The 18207-nt window shown below is 38.6% G+C and overlaps 1 protein-coding gene across 1 annotated transcript in view; it reads right to left on the reverse strand.

The window, feature by feature from the left end:
* The window catches only part of extl3 (exostosin-like glycosyltransferase 3), a 29921-nt gene that overhangs the window by 1073 nt on the left and 10641 nt on the right, over nt 1–18207 (reverse strand). The window contains exons 2-6 of the mRNA XM_084091378.1: nt 6626–9205; nt 5838–5965; nt 4414–4558; nt 3993–4121; nt 1–1017 (exon numbers count right to left, since the gene is read on the reverse strand). The exon at nt 1–1017 is cut by the window's left edge and continues 1073 nt beyond it. Coding sequence (XP_083947504.1) covers nt 808–1017; nt 3993–4121; nt 4414–4558; nt 5838–5965; nt 6626–8767 — 2754 coding nt within the window. The 5' untranslated portion in view covers nt 8768–9205 and the 3' untranslated portion in view covers nt 1–807. The remainder of the gene's footprint in view (nt 1018–3992; nt 4122–4413; nt 4559–5837; nt 5966–6625; nt 9206–18207) is intronic.

Below are 18207 nucleotides of genomic sequence, written 5' to 3' on the forward strand. Positions count from 1 at the left end.
TTAAATATGAAAATGTAAATATGACCTGGATAGTTCTTTGTCATTTCACTTATGAAATCATTGGACACATTAACAATGACACATTAACAGACTTGATTATCCAGCAAAAGGCATTAAGATCAATCTGTTATTCCACATGTGTTCTGAACAGGTTACACACACGTTTTCTTGTATGATCGCGATTGACATGAGAACATGTAACAGCTTGATTTGGTGCTATTCCTATGCAGTTATGTCTTATACCTTGTGCTATTCTTACTGATGATCAACAAACATTCAATGGGGGTTAGTGGCGTCTAGTCACCATCAACCTACAGAACAACACACACAGCCTTTCACACAAGCTCAAAAGCACACACACACATACACACGAGTAAAAAAAAACATGACCATCAGTGCATTTCAAACAACAGAGTATATGCGAAGTAAAAATAAAAACATTAATCCTTTAGAGCGATGACACCTCCCATAATTCGTCGATATGCCATCAAAAACGGCCTCCATCGGTCCATAGCTTTGTTTGTTCTGTCAGTATAACGATGCAAATATTAGTTTTGACGTCCATTAAAGCGTCCAATGAAAAGTGGTGCAAATCAAGCCTGTAGTGGTTTGCTGATGAATCGCGCACAAGTGACCGTTAAAAACGCCTGACGGTGATCGTTCGTTCTGCTATTGTCTTCGAGGAAGACGAGTTCAAAGTAAAACTGTCCCATATTTACAAGAAAGCTTTGATTCCCCTTCACGTTCCCCGAGAGAGAGACCGTGCCGTGTGTGTCAGCGCTTCGTCGGATTCCTGTGCTCGTTCCGTTAAATGAATTTAAAACATTTGGTCTTGTCATGCGGCAATCTCGTCTTGAAGAGTACCGAGTCCACTCTGAACTGAGTGTATAACAGCGGCATGTATCCGTACACTTTTACGAAGAAGTTGATGCACTTGTGGCGCTCGTGGAAGTGCGAGTCGTCGTGTGACAGAGCCTGCGGACACCCGGGACAGCGGAAGGTCCAACGTGACGTCACCTGAGGAAGAATTAAACGAATCATGAGACAGTTCCTTACACAATCTATCATACATCTTCAGAACTCGTAGGGCCCGTTCACACCTGAGGTGCGTCCCAAATCGAGTACTTGTGCACTATTCTACGCCATTTTAGTTAGTTCCAGTCCTTCATTCTGATTGGTTGAGCCACATTCGAAGCCGTTGTAAATTACTCAACAAACACACACCTGTGACCGCATTACATGAGTATAGACCTTATTCACAGCAGCGCCAACTTTGATTTTTAATGGGAATGAAAGCGAGGCTGTGAGGGGCAGACATGCATCTCTTCAATGAGCTGTACTGTTATTTAATGTGTTTTTGGATTGTTCTGCTCATGAAACACTGGAAAAATATCTTTCCAAGAAATTTCAGTTGACAAAAAACTCCCGACAATATAAGCTGTGGAAAATTGTAAGTAATCTAGGAGCTTTATACAGCTTTTTACATGTATATTAATATACCCCTTACCTGTTCTAAATCCACTGTAAAACACGGGCTTATTGCTTAATTCTAGTATAAATAGTGCAAGTGCGAAAAAATGCACTTTAAAGCTGCAGTCCGTAACTTTTTGGGGTTAAAAATTATCCAAAATAATTTTTTGAGCAAGTATATAACCAGCCAGTGTTCAGAACTCTCTGCTTGCCGTAGCTCGACTCAAAACGGTAAGCTTGTAATAATGTTTTTAACTCCAGTGGTACTGGTGGATTTCCGCAGGAAATTCAAGCATGTCTTTGCGTCATTACGTCACATCTGTCCACATGAAGAAGAGTCTCGGCTAGTCGGCTGTGAGTGTGAGGATGCTGGAGGTGGAGATTTATAGCCTTTTCTCACAGCACTTGATATAATTAAACTTATCAATTTGATGGCGGATCCAGAAAGGTTCAAACCACAATCACCAGTGACAACTGGAGATTCACCCGTTGTAAAATGCAAAAGACTTCGGACTTCGGAGTGGCTACAGACAAAAAGAAGAAGAGAATTCCAGTTTCGTCTGGAATGCGGCCCAGACCTGATGTGGTTTGAGCGAACGGATTTACACGTCTCGAATGCATTTCAGAAGGCATTTACACCTGGTCTTTTCATGATCGGACAGCTATCTGATCACAGAAAATGCATGGCCAGGTGTAAACAGGCCCTTAGAATGTAGTGCACACTTTGCGTGCTTTTGTCCTTTAAAGCTTTGCTTGTATGGAAAAGAGCAGCTTGGAGAACAATGCAGGTTTAAATCAACAGACTATTGAACAATGACTATTTTGAGTGGATTATTCCTTAAATCAATCCCTCCATATAAAGATGACAGACTTGTTAACTTCATAATACAATATCCTCTCTTTCATTCGTGTATAGCCTGTTTTCCCATTGCAATCTGGTCGGCTTTTCCATGACAACAAAACAAATGTAATTGATTTGTCTAATCTGCGGGGACGGCAGCAGCCGGAGAGCGAGAGATATGTGTGTGTGTGTACCAATGAAATCCTAATAATGCCTGAGAAAATCCATCAAATTTCACTACGCCGGTAATTCACAGGCCAACCCGACGCTTCAGTCAATGGACTTCAGAAAGACAAAGGCTTTTTAAAGCTTTCCGAAATTACGCTGAGTAAATCGCACTGAAATCAATTCTATTGTAACACACATATGTAAAACTGGAAGAAGTGTGTTCAGTCTCAACTCTGGACATCGCCTTGATATTTAACTTTATTTATAGTACACAATAACGACAAAAATGCCAAAGAATAACAGGAGAGTCTTACAATGTCCAGGTTATCCATCACCCCCAAAACTAAAGAAAATAAATAAATAACGAAGTGTCTATTTACACTAATTGCAAATGGCAGACCTTGTTGGCAGAGGCTATTCACACTAATAGCAGAAAGAAAGTTTTGATGCAAATCAACCCGAGTTCAAATTCACCTCTTGCTGAACTTGCTCTACTCCCTTTTCTCATCACATATCATATCAGAAAGGGATTTATTTTCAATAAAAATGAAGAAAATATTAGAAAAATGGAAATAAAGTGTCTGCCGTGTGTTTAATAATAAAGTGTTTGGGGTTAGGGGTACGTCACGTGTAGGGCTTTATTGTCCCAATAAGGCGGCATTCATTTAATAATTTTAATAAATATAATAATTTACACTCTATGTTATTATAGCATACCGTTTAATTTACAACAGCACTGAGATGCAAATAGTATGATAGCATCTAACTACAATTTACACTTACTGGAAAGAAAATACTGCTACTTTTACATAGTGTAAATATAACCTAGTGCTAATTTCACTTAGTGTAAATAGCATATCACTAAGAAAATTGACAATTAAGCACACTGATGATTCACATTCAGTGATTTTGATGAGATTCTGATTGTTGCATTACAGCAATTTAGGCAACAAATACTACTGTGATATACAAATACAATTTAGTGATAATTTGGGGGAAATAAAATGAATAGATCAATTATCTTTCTTTACTTTATATTTCTTTCTTTTGATTTGGGGGTGAAATATGACCAGGGTATGATCTGGACAAACGTGTTTTTGATAATTATAATAATTAATAATTTTGATAATAAATAGGTTTATCAATGTCCATTAAAATTTGAATCAGACAATGAAATTTAACACTTTTGTATCGAAGTTAAAAATGAAGAGGTTTTTTTGTCCTAACAGGAACCGAAAATGCTGCACAATGGCAAAATATGAGCCAATAAGGCCATATTCAATGTTCAAAACACAGTTACGTGGAGAAAGGATTTGGGCCAGTGAGATTTCACTGTGGGAAGGGCAACCCAGAATGCCAGAAACAGAAACCAAGTGGCTAACAGAATGCATTGTCTGATTAACATTATTCACTTTATCATGTTGTACACAAAAACAGCATGACTGAGCGCTAAATTGAAATTAGTGCTCAAAAGGCTCTAAACGACACATGCTTCAAGTTACTGCCCACTGACCTTGATGGGGGGTTTGCGAGTGATATGCGACACAAGGAAGTTCATGGCGATATCCTCGCAGTTGATGTACTCGTCCACCATGTCACGTATGGCTTGAGGCATGACGTAGGAATAGAGGTATGCGTAATACTGAGGAGAGGAAGAAATGATGGCTTTTAATAAAAAATTAACCCAAGAAAGTACCATGATGTTGTACAGCAATGCTCATAAATGAAACATGTTGTGCTGTTTGCTAATCCATCTGGAAAATGAGGCACTGCATCATGCATTTGGTTGCACAACAACAAAATCAGTAGCAACATCAGTTTTAAACTAACTAAACCATTTCCAGCTCCTGTTACCTGGTGTTACTTGGGTAAAACTACATAAGCTCCATGTCTATTTTTGGCATAATCAGGCTCTGGAAGTGTCAAAGCTTCACCTTATGGAAGAAGGCCGCACCCGTCAGTACCATGGAGAGCTCGCAGGAGTAGTTCGAATTGTAGAGCCAAGATTGGTGATTTACATCCCAAGCATGAAACCTTCCCGGGAAACCTACAATCCGGTCTCTGGCCTCCCGCCACACCCTGGAAGTGGAGAAAGAGAAAGAGATGGCAATGCAAGAGTGGTTATTATAATATTCATTGAATAGCATTTGTTAAGCAATATGTATGCCAAACAAAGCCCTTTAATATAGTAACTGAATACATAGGCTAAATAACTATAACCTTAGCTTTCATTGCACAAAACTATAAAAGATCTCACAAAAAAACAGACCATAAACACGTGTCATAATAACATTGCTCAGAAATGGCAGTATCTTTTGCATCATAATGCACACTTGAGTACCATGAAAAAATCTGCTAATCAATCATCCTGACCAATTCCCTAAAGTTTATAGACACAAAAATGTATTGGGAACATTAGTGTTCAACATGTAAAGATCCCCGACGTGACCATTTTTACCCCAAAACAAACATATAATAAATGAATCAAAATCAAATCTCCCATTATCTGCTCCACTGACCAAATGTCGAAACATGCAAACAAACAAGGAGATACACAGGAGTGAAGGAGAGCGTTTTCTTCAACTGTCACGGACTGTATCAGATCAGATGCTTTAAATTCCTCAAACTAACAACTGAACCTGCAGCTGTGAGCTTAAACTCTCTGAACACATCAGAGCAGCAGAGTAACATCTTTTTTGACAAATACATTTAAAACGGGCATATAGATGTTAATGTGCATTTGAAAACACATTTTTCAAATCTAAAATGCACAGACTGAGGTGGAAAGAAAGATCAGCTTACAATGTCTCTCCAATAGAAATATTTTTCTTTGCTTGCTTCATAAAACAGAATTTATTCAGAGTAACAAAATTACAAAATTAACTTTACAAAACAAAACAGCATAACATTTCTTTAAAAGAGGAAAACACAGAATAATGGGAACTATCTTATACAAATAAAAGCAAAAATACCTCTAAATATATATTTTCAAAAGTAAGAAAATATCTGCTAAATATTTAGGCATTGCTTTTTCAGGGTGTAATGTTTTACCAATCAATAACTATAATAAAACAACTAAAATAGTAACTATTAAACATTATGGCGGACCATTTAGCACAAAATAAATAAAGCATTTCTCAATATTTTCAGCCTTTTGACTATATTCAGTATATATTTTTTAATACTGGTGTATTTGCTTTGAAATGGCCAAAAGGTGGATAAAAATGTGAATAGCCAAAGTAGATTCAAAGTGTTTCATGCAAGAAACTGGCCAAATAAAAGTGCCGTAGCATTCTGTATAATAGCCCACTCCTATTAAACATACTATGTTATGATTTTGCTGTCACAAAAATCTCACCTGAACCCAAACATAATTTCATCGTGTCGAAGATGGGCATCGTCATCAATAGACAAAATGGCCTCAGTCTCGACTGCATCCCAGGGAAGGAAGCGATTGTTTAAGCTGTTTTTCTCTGTGCGTACCACCTGCAAAAAAAAAGCCCATCGGTCAACATGCCATATTGTGAATGACTGCTGAGGTAGAACATGGCATTATTACGAGATTTTACTGGGCCAGCAAGATTCATAACCTTATGAAACCAACAAATGCCAATCAAAACAACTTAATACTTCTGGAAAGCATTTTTTTATGAGTTTGTTTGTTTAAAATTTAAAATGGCTCTTAGTTTGCAACCATGTATCCATAATTAAAGATGCTCAATTTCCAAATGACTTCTCTAAGACATGCAGAGGATAAGAAACTTGGGGAACTACGGCATTCTATTTGGGATTTCATTTCAAAGTATAACCTTACAGTGGGCTTAATACAGCACTGTTTCCTTTAATATCACCAGAACTAATTTGGCTTGCTGCCCTAGAGACATGAAAGCTATGCTTCAAAGACAGCAGAGAGTGCAGACCAAATCTATAGCAGAATGCAATGCTTATGAGGTTTCACATTTAAGCCTTTGAGAATTCAAACTAATAACAGACTTAACACAATTTTTTCTCACTGAGTGGTGCCTGCCTGTGCAGAACTTGATGAAAGGGTGCTAAGTATTTCTAGGGTGTTTCAGGGGGTTACTAGCTGATTGCTTACTGGCCCAGTAATAAGAAATATGATTAAAAAAAATACTGAATGCTTACCACAATAGGTAGACCAATGTCTGGCCAGAGCAGATCATCAGAAGGTGGTTTGGGGGAATTCCACACAACCACCACTTTGTTGAGATAAGGAAGACCATTAAGTCTTTCCAGTGAGTTCATTAGAACCTCCTCACGTTCATAAGTAAGCATGACCACAGTGAACTGCTCCCGTGGGACGTTACCTCCTAGAGCGGCCTGAAACTCTTTACCAGATCCCCCAGAACCACCACCGATAGGACGAAAACCAGTCCCTGACCCCAGAAACTTGGCCTCTGAAGGAAGTACAGGGTCCAAGGGAGTGTGTGGGAATAGATGGAAAGGGCCAGGTGCACGATTCCAGGTGCGGTAAACATCAGCAGCTGTGTAGGTAAAGTTTCGCAAGAAGCGTGGCGAAGCATAAGGGGGCTCTACTTCAACAGGCCCTAGATCGAGGTCCCCATTGTCAGCCATGTTAGCATCGGTTCCTGCCAACTTTCCAGCTTTGTGAGGAATCTCCTGGGCAGGCTCCTCACGTATGGGTGCTGCTGGTATCTGGATGCTGGTTCGTACACTAGCCAGGATGGTGCTGAAGATGCTCTCAGAGGTGGAGAAGTACGTCTCCCAAAGAAACCGACCCTGCCGTCGCATGGCCAGAAGATCATTGTCTGAGATGCTACGCAACAGAAAGTGCAGCTCCGTAATGCGAGGCTTGGGTACCATAATGACTGCCTCACTCCAGCGTATGAGGTGATGGTAGGGCAACTTCGAGTGGTCGCCAAGCACCACCGGTATTGCCCCAACTTCCAAAGCCTCAAAAAGTCTCATGCTACAGCCAGCAGATGCCACCAACTGGCCATCACCTGGAGATATCACCAGGGCAAATGTAGAAACCTTCAGTACCTCTAAACGATCCTCACGCTCGCCACACAATGCCCACTCTGTTGGTAAACTCGTCTTGGGCTGATTCTTGCAAGTGAACTCCACAAGAACCTGGTCTAGGTGACTGTCCTGTACAGCTTTAAGTGTGCCAATAATGCGATCATCGTAGTCAGCTGGTGGATCCCCTTCCATTTCCTCCTCAAAGGACTGTGGTGGGGCTTCAAGCAAGCTGCTCCTCAAAGACTCAACCTTTTCTCCCTGAAAGGTGAAGAGGTACTTCCTCTTGACAGGGACTTGCGGAGGCACCTCTAGGAAGTTTGGCTCAGACAGAGCGTGGACTAAAGGAGACACCACCATGTCGAAACCTTCTCTATACTGACGTTCAAAAAAGGTAGACTGTGCCACTGCTGCTCGTCCTGTGCTCACATTGTACAGGAAGTTCTGAGTCAGAGACTTTCTAGAAAGATGGACAAGCAAGTGGTTGTGGCCATCCAACCTCCAATACGGCAAAGCCTTGAGCTGCTTTTCAAGGTCAGAAGGTGAAGCAGGGGTAGAGGAAGGTGATTCTTGTATTTCCCCAACAAGCACTATGTATAGACAGGCAACGTTTGGATTATTGGTGACATATACACTGCTTTTGACGGATGATGCGAAGGCTTGTTTGACAAGAGGGTCCAACCTCTCACCCCAAGGATATGATCCTGTGTCATAAACATAGACAGGGAAGCCAGATGTAAGTGGACATCTAGCATAATCAAAACAAGAATGCAAACGACAGCTTTGGGCCGACTTGGGTGGAGGGTATCCAGGATCATCCTTGTCTGGTAAAAGTCTAACTGGCAACGACAGTTTTGGCTGGTTTTGTGCCATAAGTTCCTTGTAAGAGTGCTCAGTCTGGCTGATGACATTTTTGAGTTGTAGCAAGTCTTGTTTGGCACTGTCAATACTACGTTTACAAGCCTCGATGCGTAAGTTAAGTCGGGCTATCTCGCCATTGAGCTCTTGCCGCTTTGACTCAAGCTGAAGTAGCTCCTCGCTGACAGATTCCCGTATACGACACAGGTCTTGCACATGCTTTGCTTCACACAGCTCTCCTCCAGGTCTTGGCCCAAAAATGCGCTTATCTGGTCCCCCTGCTTCATCTATTGTGGTGAGGTAGTAATGTGCAATGAGAGGGAAGAAAACCAGGATGAAAAAGAGCATGAAACTGAGCCAGGTGAGCCGCACTCGCCGCAGTACCCATGGCTGGCCGTTGTTCCCGATGATGCCTCCACTTCGCTGCATCGTGCAACTATCACTCTCCTTCGAACCAGACACGTGAATGCAGCTGTTGAAGAGATTCAGCTGCCATAATGCAACTTCATCTGTACTGTACACTTTGAGTCTCCAGAGTTTGTAACTTGCGTGTCCTTGTTTTAATTGGGACTTCTAATAAAAGGAAATTTCATCTTTCTCGTGACAGAATGATATCGTCCATAAACAAGGTCTTGTGTGTGGTATGATGTATGTTAAAACTGAAACTATCCAAGAGAAGAAGGAGAGTCCCAGACAGCAGTAAAAACTGAGTGCCCTTGATGGAGATCAGCAATGGAGGCATGGCTGATCTTCATTTTTCTTTGTGGCATCATACTCCGGTCACTCTTCCATAGTTGGGACTCATAAATTGGCCAAAGTGTGCCATGAAATCCTGGAGATACTGCATGCCATCCAACGTCATTCAATCTGTAAAACAGAGAGCAAGTATCAGTTATTTGCACATAGAACAGAACTAGGGGTGTAACTATACTCTCATATCACGACACTGAACTCACGATACAATATTATTGCGATACTCTAAGACATATGGTAAAAAGTTGATTAAAATGCTAAATTTGGTATTACACTGGGTGTGTAAATGAATAGGCTTGGACTTAGTGCTGATAACCCAATGCACAGGACAATAGAGACACCAGAATAAAAACATTCATGATTCTGAAGCTGAAAATACAGAATTATTTTAGACGAATATGCTTGTACTCTTTCACTGACAAGATATATTTAAAATAATGTAGACCACTTTTTACTGCTAATATAAGACATTTGGCATTATAAGGTCCCACAAATATTCCCCCCATTGCATTATTATACATTATATTCAACATTATATATAGCAGTTTAATGTAGTACTGACACTGAAACTCTGTAAACTTAAAAAAAAAAAAAAAATTCTCACACAACAATTTTTATTTTGGGTGAACTATACACAATACATATTGTCACTACCCACTTACATATTGTTGCATTTTTATATTGCGTTATATTGTGACACCCCTACTAATACGCATTCCAAAATTAACCACCAGAGTTCTCTGTATCACCTCTTGAATAGTCTGCCACTATAATTCAAGTATGCATGTGAAATATATACTCGAGGACAATACGCTTGCAATGTTCTGGTCAAGCATTTATGCCTATATTTGTTTCTGGCCTAAGAGATTCTCTGGCCAAATCGCAGGTCTAATTAGCGATTACATTATGGATTTGGCAGGAGATGTTTTTGCACAGGGTGCCACAAAAAACAGTTCGCACCCATTTGTTAGATTCTAAACCAACTGGCAGCGCTCAGAATGACCTCACAGGCTTGTCCTATTCACTGAACACATTATCTGGTATGCTGACAGCTAGCTTCAAGCATTAGCAGCTGTTCTAAAGCAAACTCACAGAGCAAACACACCATAAGGCATGCGTACAGGAAAAAAAAAAACATGTGAATCGCCTCAAGTGACTGTCTCTGCTAGATTTGCCCATGTAGCCATCAGTAAAAGCCATGCAAGATTTCAGAGAGCTTCATTATCTCTGGATGAGAGGACACGCGGATGATTTTCCCTTTAATGGAACAGATTTTGACATGGCCACTGATCCTGCAGCAGGGAAGAGATGCACAATCACACCACTGCCTGGCTCATATACTGTACGGATCATACAAATCTCAGAAATCAAAACGAAAATCTGTAGTGTACATTAAGATAAGCCTATACTAGGACAATACAATGACATGACAGTCTCCACATTACAAACTAAAGTGGCATTAAGGAGCTAATGTTACATCAGAGAAGTAGAAAACCAGCAAGGCTGCATTGGAATTTATATAAAATCCATACAAAAATTACACATTAGTGCCCTTCAAAGCATGGTACATTGAAAACAGTATGGTTAATATGTATATGTCGGCCATTGGCTGTCATTTTCTATTCTACATACAAAATAAATAAATAAATAAATAAATATGCCCTTTCCATCACCAGTGTAGTTCATACATTTTTGCATGTACTTTTTACATTTGTAGTACTATATAAATTGGGATTCAGCACAAGTCTGATCTCTATTGCTACTTATGGATTACGAGGCCTTGTGAGAAGAAAGAGCACCCTGCTCTCCTCAGATTAATTACTCTAGATCTCCAGAGAAACGTTAAAGTGATGAAAGAAAGACACTAAGGGACAAATTGGGGCTGATAAAACACTTACCCTCTGAAGACCTGAAGTGGATAATCATTCATTGTGACCTTTCCTTGTAAAGCTCCATTATTTCGCATCCTTCCACTGCTGTATGGGTTGTTATTTGTGGTTGTACACCAGACTAATAGCATATGAGTGTCACATTGATGTACAAAAAAAAAAAAAAGAGCATCTAAACTCTAGAACATAAAGACTAAACTCTGTGTTTATGTTATGCAATAGGCAAGACAGGGTTACCAATTTAGGCCATTTCACCTCTCTTGAGAGTTTAGATTCAGTCTGCTCGATTACAGAGGATATTTTCATTAGCATCACGTTAAACATTATCCTAAAGAATCAATATTTATAGATATATAAACATCAGAAGTTACCTTAATATGTGCACTGTTGTTGTTGTTTTAAAAAAAAGAAGAAATTAATACTTTTATTTAGCAAGGAGGCATTACGTCTAAATGTTTTCTGAAGTCTTGGCCATCACAAGAATAAATTAAATTTTTAAAAACATTCAAATAGAAAACAGTTATTTAAAATTGTAATCATATTTCACAATATTACTGTTTTGGCTATTTTGATCTAATAAATGCAGCCTTGGTGAGACTTTTCAAAGACAAAACAAGCAAAAAATCTTACTGACCCCAAACTATGTATGTATATGCATTAGTAGCAATACAGATGTTTAACTTTATTTAGCTATTCCAAAATAAACAATAAAAATAAAATCTGTTTAATTAAAGTGTCAGAGAGAAAAGGATCTAAAAGTAAATGACTGCTTTGGTGGAAGAAACTTTGACTAATGGGGGCTTCCAGGGGGAAAGCCACAAAATGTAGTAGCGTTTTATTTTTATTTTGGCTGATCTCTATTCCGGACTTGCACACAAACTGCATTGCAATCATTTCCCAAAATGTCATTTATGTGGAAATGTTACGAAGTCTGTAAACAGGACGTTAACACAGGCCAGAGACGGGACACGCCAAAGACGGACGCAAAGAAGAGAGCAAACAAAGAGCAGCAGAGCAAACACTGTACCAGGCAGCAAGCTCACTGTTCGCAATGCTCGAAATATAGGAAGAAAAATATAAATATTGAATTAGGGGTGGAATTTATTTGAATGAATCTCTGAAGGGAAGCATTTTATTTTCCTCTTACCTCCGTATAAATTAGTGTTTATAAGCACAGCTCTGCTTTGTATCCAAAGAAACCACTGCTCCATAAGCGCCACCTACTGTCAGAGAGTGAATTTTCATTTTCATTCAATCCGTCTGTTGTTTTTGTTTTGTGCAGGTGTGTCTTGTAGCATAATGTCACAATTCTAAAGTTAGACCATTATGTTTTTGCTTTAAATCTTGAAATTATACAAATCTAATTTAAATCAAAAACAATTGCTCATGCTACATGTGTGTAGCAAATTTGTTTGGATTGTGATTAAAATGCAGTGGTTGCCTCCAATTTCAATGGCTACAGATATTTTTTGTTTAAAGGATAATTCTGGTATTTAGCACTTTGAGTCTCTTTTCTGGTTTGTTTTGGATGAACTAGAGTGGTGGACACAGAAATGTTGACGATGGGTCTTGTCTCGACTTTTTGACTCGTTTAGAATCGCCTTTGACCGCTTCAGAGTGGCTGGCTACGGGCATGCACGAACATGTCCTTAAAACAACCCTTAAAGTTCGTTTTCAAAACTGTGCAACTCACCGAGTGGTTAGTGGTGTTCGTTGATGATTAAAAAATATATATATCGGCGCAATGTATGATTTCAATCCGTGTTATTTGCTATAGTGGAACTATTTTTTCAGATACCTCACAACCGCGTATAAACTTCCGCTCGATATTTGAGTCTGAAGCGCAGTAATATCACCGAGCAATGAGTCCTCCAACAGAAATCAATGGGATTTTACAAAATGCCAAATAAAACACGACAGAAACTGTATTTCGCTACGCTACTTGTTTTGGAACATCAACGAACACCACTAACCACTCGGTGAGTTGCACAGTTTTGAAAACGAATGTTAAGGGTTGTTTTAAGGACATGTTTGTGCATGCCCGTAGCCAGCCACTCTGAAGCGGTCAAAGGCGATTCTAAACGAGTCAAAAAGTCGAGACAGGACCCATCGTCAACATTTCTGTGTCCACCACTCTAGTTCATCCAAAACAAACCAGAAAAGAGACTCAAAGTGCTAAATACCAGAATTATCCTTTAAGACTAGTTTGCCCGGTATAGAGCAAATAAACAACAAATACATTTGCTTAAAGAAAAAAATAATATTGGCAACCAGTATGAGAATCGTCCAATACATTAAAAAAATAAATAAAAAAAATAATCAGAATTGGCCATGAAAAATCATGATCGGTGCATCACTAGTATACTGGATCTGTGCTTCAGGTCTTAAAGTGACAGCAGCCTAATAAACCTGCTGCTGTGTTAATCAAAGAACAAAAGAAAAATACTGAATAACTTTTGTAACTTTAATTGTAAGAATTAATCTGCATTTATTTATTTATTTTTTACAATGAAAACGATCCAGTGTTATTTTATTTTGATTACTTCATTATTTTCTGCAGTATTTATTACCTGAATACTACTGTTAGACATGCCTAAATTAATAACTTTAATAAATTAAAGCACTGTTTATTTAATTTGTATCTGAATTCTATTGTATATTTATTTGTGCTACTACTTGTAATTTGTTTATTTGTTATCATTTCATTACAGTATGTTTACTTGTCTTTTTTGTGAGTTCGATTCAAAGTTTGAAATCAAGCTTCCTTGTGCTGTGTGTAAGCTATTGCAATGAAACTACACTACGGATGGAAAAAAATATGGGATAATATTAAAAATATTAAAAAGGTTTTTCCCTGTGGTATCGAAAATGGTATTGATATTTTCAAGGTATCAGATCGAAGTTAGAATTTCCAGTATCGTGACAACACTAAAATGTAGAATATGGGCCTTTTAAAGCAGAATAGTTTCCCCCATGTGGGTACGCAAGACCCAGCATGCATGAGTTCAGTCTCTGCGAATCGCCCGGCAATTAACATGAAACTGGAGATGTTCTGAAGAACTTCTTCACACTGACCTGTGATCAGCTCCAGAAAGTTTCTCTGGAATAAAAACTCTCCATCTAATCCTCACACTGCCTCTGGGATGCGAAGGCAAAGCAAATTTACCACAAGCCAATATTTGACCAGTTTTGTAAATGGAAGGATTTTTTTTCCAGTCTGGCCACGGCTGAGAAGCAGCAAATACGGATGAAAGCAGGAAATTATGGATCCCTTATTATCGGTGCGAGCATATTTTATGCAGCACTGACATTTCCCGACAACAGAGTAACCAATTTTCTTGGAGCGAAATTTGCTTTGAAGGCAAGAGTCCAAGAAGCACCAGTGAAAATACAAAAAAAGGAAACGTTCTGTACTTTAATCAAATATCAATCCCCACCAGCATACCACAGGAGAACTTTCCTTTCCTTCTCTCTTCCTCTTTTTCCACTTCCTTTCCAGCTGAAAAGAATGTTGCATCAGCAAAAACAGACACCAAAAGGGATGTTCAATAAGGCAAACATCAATATTATTATTTCTAATGTTAAGGTTAGTGATTTGAAAAACCCATCACTATTAAATATTAAACTACATACCAAAAATCACATCTTAGCAAATGGATAGTAGCGTCCGACAGCCAAGCAGTTTGATGGCGAGTTTTACACTGTAATAAAATGTATAGTGCTATCTGTGCATTTTGCATGAACCTGAAATGGCTTTAAAAACACAAAGTTAATGTTTCCCTACGTTCTGTCAGAGTTGTAGCTCTCATTGACATCTAATGGCAGTTTTACACTGCAAAGGTGGCATAGAAGCGCTTCATTTACTGTTTAATGCTGCTCAGAGGTGGTATAAATGCACTTAGCAATTTCAACAGTATACTTTGACACTAGGGGCTGAGGTGTGTCAGAGCAGGCATACTTTGGTCTGGCTTTTATGCAGCATTATGTCTTTACACAGAATTTCGAGCAGGCACAGAGCAGCCTTAAAGGAACACGCCGACTTTTTGGGACTTTAGCTTATTCACCGTATCCAGAGGTGTAAAATACTTGAGTAATTTTACTTGATTACTGTACTTAAGTATTATTTTTGGGGATTTTTACTTTACTTGAGTACAATTAAAAATCAATACTTTTACTTTTACTTAATTACATTTTTTAAGAAAAAAAAGTACTTTTTACTCCTTACAATTGTATTTATAGTCAAAAAGTACTTCTTTTTTGGAGATCACTTCATTCTATTTTCCCTTGCTATTACCAAACCAATTGAATTGCACTGATGCCCAGTTTAATTTAAATGTTATTTATTCTGCCAATGAGATTTGTTTTCACATTCCATGAAATTTGTCAGACATGTTCATTGGTCCTTTGGAAGTGACGTCATGTCGCATCTATTACCACAATGCACAGCACCTTGACCTGGAAATTAGAGAAATTATAACAGTCAATCGGTGGAAGAAAATGGAGGTAGAACGTGATTCAGCTGCAAACACAGTCCAAAATCAGCCACAGGATCAAGAGCACCCGTGGCCGTACCTTAGCGAATTCTTTTCTTTTAGTGGTAAAAGCATGTTTAGTGGATTGTTTAAAGCATGTTGCATACTGGCATTAGATAGTAGTCTTATAGTTTGATAATTAAATACAATTAAATACAAACAGTTCTAAAGCAGATTAAAACCTTGTATGTGGTTCATTCACTTCATGTTTTTAGATATTAAAAGCTTAAACAAGAATCTCTAGTTTTCATTCTTGCTGTTACTTTTACTTCTTTAATACTCAAGTACAATTTTAATGTGGTACTTTTTTACTTTTACTCAAGTACGATTCTGGCCAGATACTTTTACTTTTAATTGAGTAAAATATTCCCTCAGTACTTGTACTTTCACTTGAGTAACATTTTTGAGTACTTTTTACACCTCTGACCGTATCCCCCAGAGTTAGATAAGTCCATGCATACCCTTCTCATCTCCGTGCATGCCGTAACTCTGTCTGACGCACCCACCATATACATAGTGGGAACTATATTCTCAGAAGGCGAAGCATGGCTACTTGGGCGGAGTGATTTGCTCGCAGCAGAAGTGCTTCGCCTTCTGAGAATATAGTTCCCACTATGTATACGGTTAGAAGATGTCTGTGTCTCATGTGACCTTGTTATTCGTACACGCTGTGACTATACAAATCACAACATGTAAATAGGAAAATGTTGGCCTTATTTCGTCACTTATTGGGAGCAGTATGCTAGCTGGAGCCGTTTACCTCCAGTCTTTGTGCTAAGCTAGGCTAGCGGTGGGTGCGTCAGACAGAGTTACGGCATGCACGGAGATGAGAAGGGTATGCATGGACTTATCTAACTCTGGGGGATACAGTGAATAAGCTTAAGTCCCAAAAAGTCGGCGTGTTCCTTTAACTCTGCTGTGTAAAGAAGCCTAAGTAACATATTGCATAACACTCTTACTTCCTCAGATTTCACACCAAGGCAAAATTAAATTGTATAAAATAACTCAGCTCAGCAAAGAAGCATTCGGCGCACACAGTTTAACTAGGGCAAGCTTTTAGCTGGATCGATGTTCTACATAAAGCAGTTTAAAAATCAGACAGATGTTGAGCTGCACTTTGGGACGTTTTCTCCGGGCAGGAAAGATTTGGCAGTGCTTTCTCCCAGATGATCTTCAAAACTCCATCAATGAGTCACTCATTTCCTAATGCACTGCTGAAACAATATAGACCACTGAGATAATACAGCCTGTCTCATTGAATTATCTTAGATGCATTCTTTTGCATGATGCCAATATGAAATTAAGACAGAGCAAAATGCAAAAATATACAATACATTAAGTTAAAGAATACCGTGAGGCTCCAAAGTGACTTTAAAGCATTACCTTACTTTTCACTCCTGTACTTTTTCGATCTAAAAAGTTGAAAGTAGGCCAATAAGCTCTAAATGTTCTTTTGTTACTGGTGAAAAACTTCACCAATCTTCTTCCCCTGTCATCAATAAAAAGGAAAGCTGCACTCCTAACTTTCTATTGGCAGGGAGGGAAAAATAAACTCAGTATTGAAGTCCTCTGACCTAGAAACACCTGGTTCACACATCTTATCTGCTCTTCCACGGAAAAGTCAAGCTAAAATATTGCAGTGGAAAATTAAACAGCTGTGTTTAATTAACTTATGCTTGATCTATCAGAACATTCTGCACTGAATTCAACATTAGTGAAATATCCTAGACAGAGATAGACAAAAGTTTTGGCTCACAAGCCACACATTGGACTTTAAATAGCACATGGAGAGCGCACACAGTATAATTGCCTTTGAGATATTCTCCGTCGATTGGTTCCACTTTAAATCTATTTCTTGCTCAGACTGGATGCCTCAGAAATCTTGCCAGATGACCATGCATGGATAGTTTTCTTTGTCTAGCATGCGCTAACAGGTCCCACTGCGAGACCTCCTACGGTGGGCTTTAGGCATATTTGCATCGTGTTTGTCCTGTCAGTGTTAGCAAGAAATTCAACTAATTTCTATCCGATTTGGTGCACACGCCCAATGTCTTCCTTCGGGCTACACACAATCCCAAAAGGCCACCTGTATTTCAGCCTGACGAAATAACATTCCTGGTATGAAATCGAGTCATCATTCGAGACGAGACAAAGTCTGGCTTCTAACAATGATATTTTATTTTTAGTCTAAGAACGACGTCACTTACAGCCCATTACACTTTTGCAAATATATATATATATATATATATATATATGCATAAATATTAAGGATATCTATTTATATTTATATTAAAGGACATGACTAATAGTTAAAAATATGCCTTAAAGTTAATAATCTGGTTGCATTATGCTAATAAGAATTTGGAGTAAAATGTACTTATGTTGTTATGAAAATAATGGCATAATGTTAAAAAGGCTTAATGGTCCTAAAAATAGGTTCATTATCAAAAGAGGCCACAGCTCCAAAGCTGTTTACCACAAACAAAGCAGCAAACACCCCATTAGATAGATGATAAAGTCTTCCGTAGACAATTATCTACTGCGCATAGATTAGCAACACAAAACAAGCGAGAGTTACACTGTCTGAAATCGTCCTCCACCTGAAATCTTGCACTTTTAAATACCGTATACTTTTTTCATTCTGTCCTGCATTTCTTTGTGGACATCCTCACAGCCTTACATGAAGCAAGGTGAG

Source organism: Abramis brama (assembly GCF_963993115.1).
Source record: "Abramis brama genome assembly, chromosome: 18".
In the NCBI taxonomy this organism is placed as follows: Eukaryota; Metazoa; Chordata; class Actinopteri; order Cypriniformes; family Leuciscidae; genus Abramis; species Abramis brama.